The sequence below is a fragment of the Propithecus coquereli genome, unplaced genomic scaffold, assembly GCF_000956105.1.
Source record: "Propithecus coquereli isolate 6110/MARCELLA unplaced genomic scaffold, Pcoq_1.0 Scaffold175, whole genome shotgun sequence".
Lineage (NCBI taxonomy): Eukaryota > Metazoa > Chordata > Mammalia > Primates > Indriidae > Propithecus > Propithecus coquereli.
In genome coordinates, this window is record NW_012142190.1 from 1102887 (window position 1) to 1116964 (window position 14078).

The following is a 14078-nucleotide window of genomic DNA, read 5'->3' on the forward strand; positions in this document are numbered from 1 at the left end:
GTTCAACTCACAGGCAAGTAGAACGTCAGTGCACTCTGAAATGCCACCTTGATAAGACGTCTTTCTGTATCTGTTACATAGCATCCCAAACTCCTAACGGCTAGAAAACGCTCTTCGATTTTCTGTAGCCAAATCTCACGTATCCTTCCACAAACCGCATACAGACCCTCAGGGAAAAACACAACTGTCAACCTTCTCCAACATCACTGGGGGATTTAACAACTAGAGTTTCTCCTGAGGCCTCACGCTTTTAAGACTTCAATACTCTTATAAAATAGACTGTAGCATGTGAACCAGGTGATATAGATTATCATCATTAATCATTAAAGTGTCACAGGGCTTATCAAAACTCAGCAGTCCTGAATCTCATATTTTTCCTACTAATTGACAATGTCCAACATGCAGGAAGACCCCTCCTGAGCATCGTGGACCAGAGGGGAATTCCACCGTAACATCTGTGAACCGTGGGCTGGCACATGGATGCGAATGAGCCTGTTAATTCAGTAAAGATTTACGCAGTGCCCAATGTGTGGTGGTCATCCCCACCGGACTCCCTCCTCCCATCTCCTTACCTGCCACCTCCACCAATGGCCTGAGTCATTCTCGATTCCTGTCTTTCCCTCATCTCCCTCATCCAATCCATAAGCAGGTCGTCTTTGCCTCCCAAGTGCATCTCAGATTAGTCCCTTCCTCCCCATGCGACAGCCCGAGTCCAACTCACCATTACATCTTGCTGTCTCGACTCCCAATCACCTCCTCACTGACCTCCTTGCCTCTGTCCTGGCCTCCTGCAAGTCTGTGCTGCATGCAACTACCCAAGGGACGTAAAAGCCGAATTTGTTCCTGTTATCCCCTGTGTGAGACTCTCGGGGGACTGACCACTGTTACCAGCGTATAACCCTAACTCTTTCCAGGGACCACAGGCCCTGCACGATCGGTCCTTGCCTTCCTCTGGAACTTCACCTCCCTCCCCTCTCTCCTCCAGAATACCTGAGCCCCACTGGGTGTCTTTCTTTCCTTGAGTACGTCTGAGTTATTCCCACCTCGGGACTTTTACACTTGCCACCCCTTCTTCTCGGAACTCCCCTCCCCCACCTCTCTGCACACTCCCTCTTTCTCATCACTCAGGTCTATGCGAATGGCGTCTTCTCCGAGTGCCTTCCCTGTCCAGCCTGGCCAACATAGCCTTCTCCTTTCCCCAGTCCTTCCTTAGCATTTCCCCTATTTTAATTTCTTTACCTTAATTATTTAAAGTTTTCTCTATCTGAAATTTTGCTATTAAATTTTTCCCTCCTTTGTTTGTCTGCCATGACAGCGCCTGTTCTCCACCACGCCTAGAACGATGCTTGGCACACAGCAGGTGCCCCGCAAGGTCTGTGGCCATTTATTGACTGTCGCCTATCTGACCCAGACACAAAAATGGGTATGGCACTGCCCTGGCCCACTGTGCGGGAGACAGATAGGTGCAGAGATGTATTGCAATTCAAAACAGGGGGTGCTTTCAGGAATCTGTGTCAAAGCATTGCCACACTGTGCAGAGTGGAGGCTCCCACCCAAGGGCGGAGGGAAAGGGAGAGGCCTGGGCGGTGCTCCGGCCTCACTCTGTGGGCCGACCCCTCTCATGCCTTGACCCAGATTCCTAGTTCCTCTTCCTGAGCCCCGCTGGATCTCTGCAAATGTATTAGGTTACCTACCAGTAGGGTTACCCACCCAGGTGAGACAAGTGCTTGGCACCCAGGAGGCACTCTGCAGATGCTACCTGTTCTTTTCACAGTGCCAGCTCCTGTCTGGCCACCAGGCCCTGGGAATGCTGCACAGACCTGCAGAGATGACAAGAGAGCCAGTGACTCTCCCTGCTCTTTCACTCTCCTTCCCACTGTTGGTCTGTGAACTTTCCTCCTTCATTTTCAGCCCCTCCTTTTCTCTCCTCTTAACATTTCATCAAAGAGAAGGCTTTAGAGAAAGAGAGAGTAGGGCGTACAGGGCAGTGTGTCTGGGATGCCAGGCAGCCCTGTCCATGCCGCTGATCCTGAGCACCTTGCCTATGTTCCTGTGGTCTAGCACCTTTGGACAGAGACATTGGCCACCAGAGGGCAGTTTTCAGGCAGCATCACTCCCCCTGGTGGTCACAGATTTGCTACAGGATCTCTGCCACCAAAAAGAAAAGAAAAAACACGCTTCACTGCATAAAGATACGCATAATATGAAATTCCACTCCCAGGAATTTATCATAATAAAGAAAAGCAAAATTATATATGCATGAACATGTCCACTGCATTATCTGTAATGCTGAATCTTGGAAACAAACCAAAGGTCTGACAGTAAGGGGATGTAAGTTATGTTACGTCGGCATGAGAATATAAGGTAGCCATAAAAATGTCAAGTAGGAAGACATGGGAAATTCCTAAGAGAACATTAAGAATTCACACTGCCATAACACTCTGAAGAGATTACATAATTGAAAATTTCATTTTCTTTGTATAGTAGGATTATGGGTAATTTTTAAATTAAATTTTTTTCCTTGATGGTAATTTTGTCTTTTCAATTACTCTCCATCTCCTAAAGAAACAACTTAATTTTTCATCTAATTGTGGTATTGCCTTCCATCAATATGTAATGATAGTAACTTTTATAATGACAACCTGTACATATATTCTATATACTATAATATATATACTGTGTGTATATATAATATATACTATGTATATATTTATATAATAGTAACATGTATGTATATATATACACTCTGTGTGTGTGTGTATATATATATACACACACACACACACATACATATACACACACATACACATGTTTTTTTTTTTTTAAGAGACAGGGTCTCCCTCTGTCACCCAGGCTGGAGTGCAGTGGCACAATCATAGCTCACTGTAACCTTGAACTACTGGGCTCAAGTGAACCTCCTGCCTCAACCTCCCAAGTAGCTGGGACTACAGGTGTGAGTCACAAAGCTAATGTTTTAAAAAAAAATTTTGTAGAGATGGGTCTCACTATGTTGCCCAGGCAGGTCTCTAACTCCTGGCCTCAAGTAATCCTCCCACTTTGGCCTCCCAGAGTGCTGGAATTACAGGCATGGGGCACTGCACCTGGTCCACAGATTATTGTTTCATCATATTTTGATGATTTATTTTATAACTGTTATTAAATATAAAGCATTCCCTATTGCATGAAAGGCAGCATATTATTCCTTATGATTTTATCATGAGCTACAGAGCCAGACAGTTTTCTTCTGTTTAAGTCTAGGGCTGTAATCACCTATCTTTGCTACCTCTTTGGAAAACCCATGAAAAGTTACAATTATTCTAGAGGCACTTGGGACAGTTGTTGAAAGCAAATTGATCTTACTCGCTGAGGATTCTCCTACTCACTTGATTTATGGACTGTGGTTGAAATTAAGCTAGTCTTACAAATGGTTCCAACAGCAATTTTATGCTGCTACTGCCTGAAGGATCATACTACATCTTAATGGTTTACAGTCATGAAATGATCATATTAAAAATGTCTGAGGGTGTTCCAAATGCAGCTTTAATAATATTTTGGGTACTTTAATATCATATGTGGGTATTATTCATTATCAATAAAGATCAATTATTTAAAACTGTACAACAGAATCTAGTCCTCCTGCTGCTTTTCAAATTCACACTTATAAATTAGAAGTCTTATATTCTCTTGGCCAATCATAATCGTATTATTTGAAAATTTATTTTCTCAACTTCCTAGTTTCCAGAGATTTATTATGGTGGTATTTGCCTTTCATTTTATAAAATGCTAAATGTTTCCACATGAATAGAAATAAAGAAAGAAATAATGAAAGTAAGATTCCAGATGTTGTCTAATGCTATTAAATTAGCTTTCATTAATCTCTGTCTGCAAAATGCCCAAATAGATACATTTTGGAAGATTTACCAGAGGCAAGAGGCTATTTATTTCTTTAGGGACTCTATTATGAGAGCACTTTCCCCTGGTGCCCAGCTGCTTTTATTATCCAATATCTTCTACAGGCCTGGGGCTTACAACAGAGGATCACTGGAAGAATGTAAGTATCGCCCCACATATAATAGCAATTGGGAATTTGGGAATTGGAGCTAAATGTGCAAAAAGTGATTTCTTTTCCACTTCATAGACTGCAAAACTGAGGCCTACCCAGTTAGCGATTTATTTAAGGCAACAGTGCAGTTGGAAGACAGCACTAGAATGAAAAGCAATCTGTGAGCCCCCACATGAGTGCCAGCTCCATGAATCATCCTGCCACTGACACGAATAAAACTGCAAGTGAAATAGAAAAGTCTGACCACTGGTTACCAGAACTTTTTAAAACTTTTTAAAACCCAGTCTTCTTTTTAATTATGATAGTAATCTTTTGCTTGTAAAGCATGCAAACAAATAATAGGGATTGTATCGAATAGACGTTGAGTGCACAGGTGTTTAGTGTGCAGTGAATCCTGTAACTTGACACCCAACCTCCCAAAGGAGAAGGGATAGAAATATATAATAGATACATTTTTATTACAAATGCAATTATGCAATCATACTGTTTCTGCATCTTGCCTTTTTGGTTTAACAATATATTACAGATATCATTCCATAATACCACAAAAAGATTCATCTTATATTTTTACTGGTTACCTATATCCCATTGTATATAGGATTTATCATCATTTATTTAGCTAGCCCCCTCCTACTTCCCTAAGGCAAATCATGCATAGTGGTCACCTTTGACCCAATTTTTTTGTGCACTTGTGAAATTGTTACATTAAAAGGTATATGTCATTTAATATTTTTCGCCGATGTAACTGATTTGTTTTTACTCACCTCTTTACCTTTTTGCCTGTATTATTCCATCTACACAATCAGTGTAGTCAACTTAATTGCCTTAATTATCTGGAGTTAAAGCTACTGATGTTAGCATATAATACATTTTTTTCCCATGAAAAATAGTACTTTGTAAAGACAAAATAAATGATTAGCATTTTTTATTATTTTTATTTGAGTTTTATGTGCTCAATGTATCTCTAGTTAAGAAACTGTAAGAATTATTCTCAGGTTCCATTAGGTTCCACAAACAGTCATGCACTGCCTAATGACGCTTCAGCCAATCACAGACCTCATCTATGAATATGGTCCTATAAGATTTTAATGGGGCTGAAAAATTTCTATTGCTTAGTGACATCATAGCTTCATAGTGCAATGCCTCACCCACCTGTTTGTGGTGATGCTGGTATAAACAAACCTATTGTGCTGCCAGTCGTATAAAAGTATAATGCAAACAATTATATGCAGTACATAATACTTGATAATGATAATAAACGACTATGTGACTGGTTTATGTATTTACTATACTATGCTTTTTATTGTTTACTATACTCCTTCTGTTTATTATGAAACAAAAGTTAACTGTGTAACAGCCTCAGGCCGGTCCTTCAGGAGGTATCCAGAAGGTGGCATTGCTGTCATAGGAGATGACAGCTGCATGCGTGTTATTGTCCCTGAAGACCGCCCAGTGGGACAAGATGTGGAGGTGGAAGACAGTGACATTGATGATCCTGACCCTGTGTAGGCCTAGGCTAATGTGTGTACTTGTCTTAGTTTTTAACAAAAAAAATTTTAAAAGAAAAAAATACAAAAAATTTTTAAAAATAGAAAAAAGCTTATAGAATAAGAATACAAAGAAAAAATATTTTTGGACAGCTGTATGATGTGTTTGTATTTTAAGCTAAGTGTTATTAAGGAGTCAAAAAGTTAAAAAGCTAAAAAGTTTGTAAAGGTAAGTTACAGTAAGCAAAGATTAATTTATCATGGAAGCAAGAAAACAATTTTTGTAAGTTAGTGTAGTCTAAGTGTACAGTGTTTGCAGAGTCTACAGTAGTGTACAGCAACGTCCTAGGCCTTCACACTCACTGACCCACCCAGGGCAGCTTTCAGTCCTGGAAGCTCCATTCATGGTAAGGGCCCTATACAGGTGCACCTTTTGTGTATCTTTTGTGCTGTGATTGTACTGAACCTCTTCTACTACCATTGCGTTCCAACGGCCTACAGTATTCCATGCAGTCACATGCTGTACAGGTGTGTAGCCCAGGAGCAATAGGCTGTACCATACAGCCTAGGCGTGTAGTGGGCTATCCCATCTCTAGGTTTGTGTAAGTGCACTCTATGATGTTTGCACAATGACAAAATTGCCTAATGACTCATTTCTCAAAACACGTCCCCATGATGAAGTGATGCATGACTGTATATCCATATGTGTATACATCTATGTGTGTGTAAATACAAAACAGTGCAGTGCTGGGGTTTTCATTTGTGTTTTATTTTGCCAGCATTTGTTTTTACCATTATTACATAGGGTTTTAACATCAGAATATGAACTTTCCTTCTATAAAAACATCTAAATTTATTCTCTGTGATATCTTCTCTGTCATGTTATATTTTTAAAATCTTCTTCCCTTTTTTGGTAAAAAACTATATTGAGATATAATTGCCATACCATACAATTCACCCATTAAAGTGTACAATTCAGTGGTTTTCAGGATATTCACAGAGTTGTTTAACTGTCACTACAATATTCTTTAGAATATTTTCATTGCCCCAAAAACAAACCTGCATTCTTTAGCTGCCACCCATGTCATTTACATTTTGAAAGATATCTTTGCCCTCCAAAGCAGCTGCATCAATTATATTCCCACCAACCGTCCGTCGGAGGCCAGTTTCCTCATACTCTTCCCGTATCATAAGAATGTTTCATCTTTCTCAGTCTTATAGAGGAAAAATTATTTCCTCTGTAAGAATGAATGGTGCCGACCATCTTTTCACATGTTTCCTGGCCACGCATGCCTCCTCTCTGTGAACTTCTCTGTAGACCTGTTCTGAACACAAGCAACATATCGACATCACTGCTTGATTTTCTCCCAGCACATGGCAGGTGGGGCAAAGGCCGCTATGACGTTAGTTCACTCAGAGCTACAGAAGCGAGAGCACCCTCCGGACAGGCCCCCATGCGCATGGGCTGATTAATTACCAGGATAGCCCCAGCGGGAGTGGTGGGGCCCATGTTTTTGTCTGTAGAGCAGCTCTGTGCTTTTTCCCAACGTAGAAAACATTCTTGATTCTCTACTTGCTTTAATTTGACTTTGTCTCAATCTATCCATCACTGTTTTTTAATTGTCATTCCATGGTCTTTGTTCTATTCTGTTAAAATCTAGTCATCCCAGGATAACCCTGTTACGTGTGCACCTCTTACCTAGCCTGTGGATCCTGAGAGCTTTTCTCACTAGCTCAAGGCCCTGGTGCAATCCCTCGTAACTTTTCTTAGTCGGAGGGAGCTCTTTGGGGAAGGCTGAAGCTCCAGTAAGGCCAGGGGCTCAGAACTCTTGGCAACAGACATTTATTTCCTCACTGCTGCCACCAGATCTGAGCCATGTCACCCATCGGTCACTGTTATTTAAGTTCCTTTTGTTCGGACTGTAGCCTCCAGGGACCAGAGGAAGGGGAGGACTCTGGGTCTCCTTCCCTATCCCTCACTACCAGGTACCACAAAGCTTCTGACCAAACCTGCTTTTCGTACTAATATTTATTAGCCAGCAAGCAAAAGGCCATCTTCCTACCTGTGGTCAGAAGCTCGGTGTCTTCCAGCTTTGTTCCTTAAAGATTTACACACAGAAGATGTGATGATGGGCCGGGCGCGGTGGATCACGCCTGTAATCCTAGCTCTCTGGGAGGCCGAGGCGGGCGGATTGTTTGAGCTCAGGACTTCGAGACCAGCCTGAGCAAGAACGAGACCCCGTCTCTACTAAAAATAGAAAGAAATTAATTGGACAACTAAAAATATATAGAAAAAATTAGCCGGGCATGGTGGCGCATGCCTGTAGTCGGGAGGCTGAGGCAGGAGGATCGCCTGAGCCCAGGAGTTTGAGGTTGCTGTGAGCTAGGATGACGCCATGGCACTCTAGCCTGGGCAACAGAGTGAGACTCTGTCTCAAAAAAAAAAAAAAAAGATGTGATGATAATATGTATATTGAGGTGCATGCTTAATGTATTTGATACCCAAAATGGGCCATTTTTAACACCCTTTCCTCTATACCACAAAATTACCTTCAGTTGCACCACGTAATAATCGGTAGTACTCATTATTTTCCTGGCTCACTATGGAACCAGCTTAAAAAGAGGTTTCCATTTTAAAGACATTATTCAAATTTATTATTATGTAATTGAGAAGAACACAGTGCCACTTCTGTGACATTCCCGCCAAACATGCACCACCCGAATCTAGTGAGAAGGAATCATCAGACTCACCGAAATGAGAGGCGGTCTACAAAATTCCTGATCTTTACAAGTGTCAACTTCTTTCTAGTCTAAATGACAAAAAACAAAAACAAACAAACAAAAAAATGTCAAAGTCCCAAAAGTCAAGGAAAAACTGAGGAACTGTCCCAGCCTAAAGGAGACCAAGGACACAGGAGTCTCCTTTAGTACAACATGTGATTAGGGATTCTTTTTCTAGAAAGGTCGTCATTGGAACAACTGGCAAAACTCAACTGGGTCTGCGCATTGGCTGGCATTGCTGCATCCGTGTTTATCTCCTGACTTTGATGACAATATTGCGGTTGAGTTGGGGAGTGTCCTTGTGGTAGGGAATATGCACCAAGGACAGCAGGTCCCCGTCTTACTCTCAAGTGGTTCAGGGGGAAAAAGTCATTTGTACAATAATGTCCTTGCACTGTACTTCCAACTTTTTTCTGTGTTTGTGATTTTAAAATAAATAAATAAATAAATAAAACCCTCAATAGTTCAAAATCCTAAACAGTAGTGGTAGCAATTGTTTAGAACTTAGGCCAATAAAAGTCTCTTTACTGCCGACTCGAGGAGCAGACAGCTCCTGCCACGCCACCGTAGGACACCCTGATTGCACTGGCAGATCAGAGTCCTCCATTAAATGGTGGGACACAGGACACTGGGCCAATGAAAGCCTTGGCTAGGAAGGCCATGGGGACAGCGTGAGGCTGCTGGGCTGGCCAGATGTGTACACACCCTCCACACAGGGCGGGGTGCCTGTACGACAGCTAGCCAACCTACCACTCAGCTCACCAGGGAACAAAGTTAGCATCCCTCATCCTAATTAAACTCTTTTAGAGCCAAATGTGGTAAAGTAGCCCTTGAATTTGCTGTCTCTGTAGGGCGGGACTTCCGATTAGGGTGTTTCAAACACTTTCTAACGTCCTTGGACGTCTATTGCTGCTCACAGCTAACCACACCCGGGGTGTGGATTGCAGTTAATCAGTGCCTATACCTGCTCATTCTGTTTTCAAGTAAATGCCAGTGTCTCCCAGCTTGGAGCACAGAGCAGAGAGCATGGTAGGGCTCGATCTTTGTGGAATGTAAATGATGGATATGTGCAGCGCAGGGTGTGTGTGTGTGTGTGTGTGTGTAATCAGCTCCGGCCTAGACGTAGTAGATTGTCAAGGTCTTGGAAGCAGGCTCACAGTTCAGGAAGAGATCTTTAGCAGGAAAGCACTCGGCTCTTGCCCAGGGGAGGCACCAATGTCAGGCAGAGCAGCCAGAGGAGGAGCTCAGGCAGGAGTGGTGGTGGCTGCTGTCATCACCTCCTGTCCCAACCCTGACTCTGTGACGGGGACAGAATGCCTACACAGAAGGGATAGTGAGTAGTACAGCTCCGGGGTACCTGAAAGGAAACCCCCACACCTTCTCTGAGGTTGTCCAGTTTGGCATTTCAGCTGGGAGGGAATAGCCTTAGGTTCCGGACCCACCCCCACCTCCAGCTTCCATAGTGTGCAGCTCCCAAGCCACCCAGGGACTTGCTAACACCTGAGGTCCTGAGTTCCTGCCCCAGGGGCTCTGATTTACCCAGGGGGCACTTAGGGGTCTACATTTTTAATAAACACCCAATATTTTTGATGCCTGTGGTCCATGGACACTCTGAGAAACAGTTCTAGGGGCCTTGCACTCAGAAAGCCCTAATTGGCCTTCGCAGCTCTTTCTCCACACACCGGATGACCGTCGGCAAGTCTCTCCAAGGCTCTAGCTTCACCTCAGCATCCAGGGTCTGTTGTGAGGATCAAATGGCATGGAAAGGAAAGCACATTGCAAACTGGCCAGGCCTCCCAAAGTCAGAGGATCTCACCCTGTTTGCTACATCAGCCTTGATCTGAGCGTGAACATCGAGTCCTTCCCGAGCCTCCTATCCAAGTTTTTAAGAACGATCTTGTGCTTTCCGCCCAGCCTTCCATACAGCAAAGTGTGAGAAGCTGCAGAAGGAGAAGGAGGAGCTGGAGAGGCGGTTCGAGGACGAGGTGCGGCGGCTGAGCTGGCAGCAGCAGGCCCAGCTCCAGGAGCTGGAGGAGCGGCTGCAGCTGCAATTTGAGGCGGAGGCGGCACGCCTGCAGGAGGAGCACCACGACCAGCTGCTGAGGATCCGGTGTCAGCACCAGGAGCAGGTCAGTCTGCGGCAGAGCCCGGGCTCTGCAGTTGGGCGACGCAGGTGGCAGGTGGAGGGGAGCCAGCACCATGCGTTAGCAAGAAGTCCTGCTCGGTATGTGAGCTTTTTGTACGGTCGCTCTCTGACCCCCATTCTTCCTGCTCTCCCCCTCTCTCCTCCACCCAAACCCTCTGGCCTCCCTAACTCTTTCACAGGGCTTTTACACTTGCTGTGCCCTCTACCTGGAATGCTCTCCCTCTAAACACTGCATGGCTCCCTTTCTCCCTCCCTTCCAGACTCTTCTCCAACGTCAACATCTCAAGGAAGACTTTCTTTATCTAAAATTACAATTTCTTGCCTGGCCACATATACACTCATCATGTCCTCCTCCCTGCATTAGTGTCTCCTCAACATGTATCACTATCTAACAAATTAGACGTTTGCTTTTGTACCTTATCTACCTCTGCCTATTCCATGGGGGCAGAAATAGTAACAAGCAAACATGTGCCTAGCACTTGTTCTGCACCAGGAGCTGCTCCAAGCCCTTTACATGCACAACTCGTTTAATCCTCACGGTCTCCTTAACGAAGAAGGTACCATTCTTATCCCCATTTTACAGGTGAGAAAACCAAGTTCCCGAGGTTAAAAACTTGCCAGAATCCATAGAGCTGGCAGTGGAAAAGCCAGGGTCCAGCCCAGCTGGCTTGACAGTCCATGGTGTCAACCACTGAAGTGGAATTGTCTGCCGGGTTTACTGCTGGGGCTCTGGCAGCTGGAACCGTCCCTGCACCAAGTGGGCATGTGATACGTGTTTGCTGAGTGAAAGAGTGAATGCCAGTAGTTAACCCCAGCCCAGAAATCTTACTGGAGGGGAAAATGCATCCGTGCACTAACTAGAAAGTGATTCCCAGGGAGCTTGTCAGTATGAAAGCGGAAGGAGCCAGACCCACCCACCCCACGGCCAGCCGCCCTGTCCCTCCCTGCCGTTAGCGTTGAGAGACAGGCGGATGGGGCTCTGCTTCCATGAGAGCTGCTCCTTTCCTTTCTTTCTAGCTCCCCAGCTCTGATGCCTACATCTCCACCTTCTCATGGGTGTGTTGTTTTATAGTGTGCTACTGACGTGCCTACGGTAAGTTGACATTTGTGAAGAGCGCTCCTTAAATCTCAGTTGACACTGAGGTCCGTGCTGAGTGGCTCTGCATTATCACAAACGTTTCATCTGCCCTCCTCGGCTGCTTCCAAGTAGACATCCCAGATGGCAGTACCCACCCACCACCCACTGCCCCAGAGGCTCGTGAACCTTAGGGGGCCCAGGAGACGCGTCAGAGTAATAATATGTACTGCTGTTGTAATAAAAAAATCTCTTATTTTATAGCATTTTATTCTGTACAGCATCTCAGGTTAGTCATTCTTCTTTTCTAGAGGCCGATAAAAGCCAGACACATCTCCCTGCTCGAGGTGGTGTAGACTTAGACACTGAGAAATAGAATAGGTTACAGCTAAAGTTACCTGCTGGCACTAAGATTAGAAACTGAATCCCTGGTGATGTGCCTCCCAAGCCCTCTGGGTGTAACGCCTGCTAAGCAGATGTTTGCGCCAGCTGCTGTCTACAGTGTTACCTAGCTCGTGGCCACAGTGTACGGCTCAAGCCTGGTGCAGATGTCAACCTGTTCTGTGTCTCTGTGTCCCTGGACTCTTCGTTCCCAAGTTTACGCAGAGGACATGTTTATATCCTTCAGGTCGGTTGAGAAGATGCCAGGAGGTGAGGAAGGGCGGGAGGGGGTCTGCGGGCAGGAGCCCCCTGAGCGAAGGCCGGGCCCGGCGCTGAGGCGCTGCAGAGTGGAGTGCGTGTCCCCATGGAGCGTGGCCCGGGCCAGGACTGCTCGCTGAGGCTTCATCTGTGCAGAAGCACGTGCCGGGAGATGTGTCCTCACCTGTCCCTTAAGCTGGGACACAGCAGCCTTTTAGAGATTTCACACTGGGAGTGAGGAAGGAAAGAAGCCCCTGATTTTCCACGTGAGAGTGAGTTCCATAAGCTGCCTGGCTGTATTTCGAAAGTGCTCAGTCTCGTGAAGGCTCTGAGCTCTGTTCTTCTCGATCCCCAGTGATAAGCTGAAGACATTTATCTATTTACTCATTCACCTGTGCAAAGAATATTTACCGGGTGCCCACTGTACGCAAGGCACCGTGACGGGATACTGCAGTAGACGTCAAGATTTGTAAAATGTGGGCTTGCTTCTTCCGCTGGGGAAGCTTCGAGACAAGTGCCCACGGACCTGTCAGGCGGGTGAGAAATACAGACGGTGTGTTCAGGAGCTGAGAGTTGACCAGTAGCTGTGAGGATGTGGAAGGTGTTATGGCAGAGACACAAGTGCCTTAGTTCCAGTGACGCTCTCCTGGGGGAGCCCATCGGCGGGGGGCCCCGTGAGTCAAGCCTGTGAGTTGTGCAAGCCCCAGATTCTGCTCCTGCTGCTGGACGCCAGCAGTTCCTCTGCCTCCAGCTTCCCCACCAGACGGCATGCGGGGAGTGGGGGAGAAGCGGGAACGCACCTCAGGCCAAGGCTCTCGTTTCCAGGTAGAATAAATGCCCATCTGTTTGGTGGGAGAGGAGACTCGAGAGCATGGCTGGGATGGAGGCTTGGGTGGCGTGTGGTTTCAGGGTGCATGCTGGGCTTTGCACTCTCCGGGCTTCCTCCTCAGGGACAGTCGAATTTGGCAATGCTAACTCCACAGTTAGCAATATCTCTGTCTTCCTGGAACCTGAAAAATCAGGTTAACCAGAGTGGCACCTCCTCACGACCCAGTGCCCCCGACGGCTGGCAGCAGGGAGCGGTTGCTGTTTTAGTTCTGACACGTAGGATTCTCTGAGGCTGCAAATAGCAGCCTTTACTCAAATTGGAATTCGCTGGCCGAGGCAGGCTGACCCCTGGCTTTGCAGCAGCCCCTCCCTCGTACAAAAGCAGCCCCCTCTCCTTGCTTGGCCATCCACTGCCTCGCAGGGCAAGGGCTGGCTCTCTGTCCGTGATCTCTGCTCCGGCTATACATGGAATCACTGGGAGAACTGGCAAAACACCTTTCCTCATCTTCACCCCCCACGAATGGAATCGGAATCGCGGGTGAGGCCTGGCATCGGGTCATTTTTGAAAGATCCCAGGAGATTTCCGTGTGCGGCCAGGGCCCAGAGCCAGGGAGTCATGGGAGGTGCAGGAGCTTGTTCTTCAGTCCTGCAGGCTCTAGTTAGGGGTCTGGGGGTCGGGGTGATATAGGGGAGGGGGTGGCCTTCCATCTTAGCTTTCTTAAGTGAGTTTAAAAATATGATATAACTCTTATTTTAAAAGTACGATTATGAAGGCGTTTTGTGAAACCCAGCTCTCATTCTGCAGCAAGCTGCACATTAACAGAGCCAAATCACTACGGCTTCCCTTTCCCACTAGAAACACACGTGCATCTTCCTTTCCGCCCTAAACCTAATTCCTTCCCAGCCAACTTCCAGTTTCCCTTTCTGGGCTGCCCTTGGCTGTTCCCCACACACAGGCAGCTCCAGAGCCTGGTGCTCAAGGATCAGACTTGTGACCTTTGACCCATTCCTCCGGGACCTTTTGGCAGTTTGTCTTACTCTGAGACTTGCCCCAGAGAC

At 45.9% G+C, this 14078-nt stretch overlaps 1 protein-coding gene across 2 annotated transcripts in view; it reads left to right on the forward strand.

Moving 5' to 3' along the window:
• MTUS2 (microtubule associated tumor suppressor candidate 2) overlaps positions 1 to 14078 on the forward strand; it is a 369464-nt gene that overhangs the window by 337815 nt on the left and 17571 nt on the right. For both annotated transcript variants that reach the window (XM_012642132.1, XM_012642134.1), the window contains one exon: positions 10246 to 10460. In XM_012642132.1, coding sequence (XP_012497586.1) covers positions 10246 to 10460 — 215 coding nt within the window. The remainder of the gene's footprint in view (positions 1 to 10245; positions 10461 to 14078) is intronic.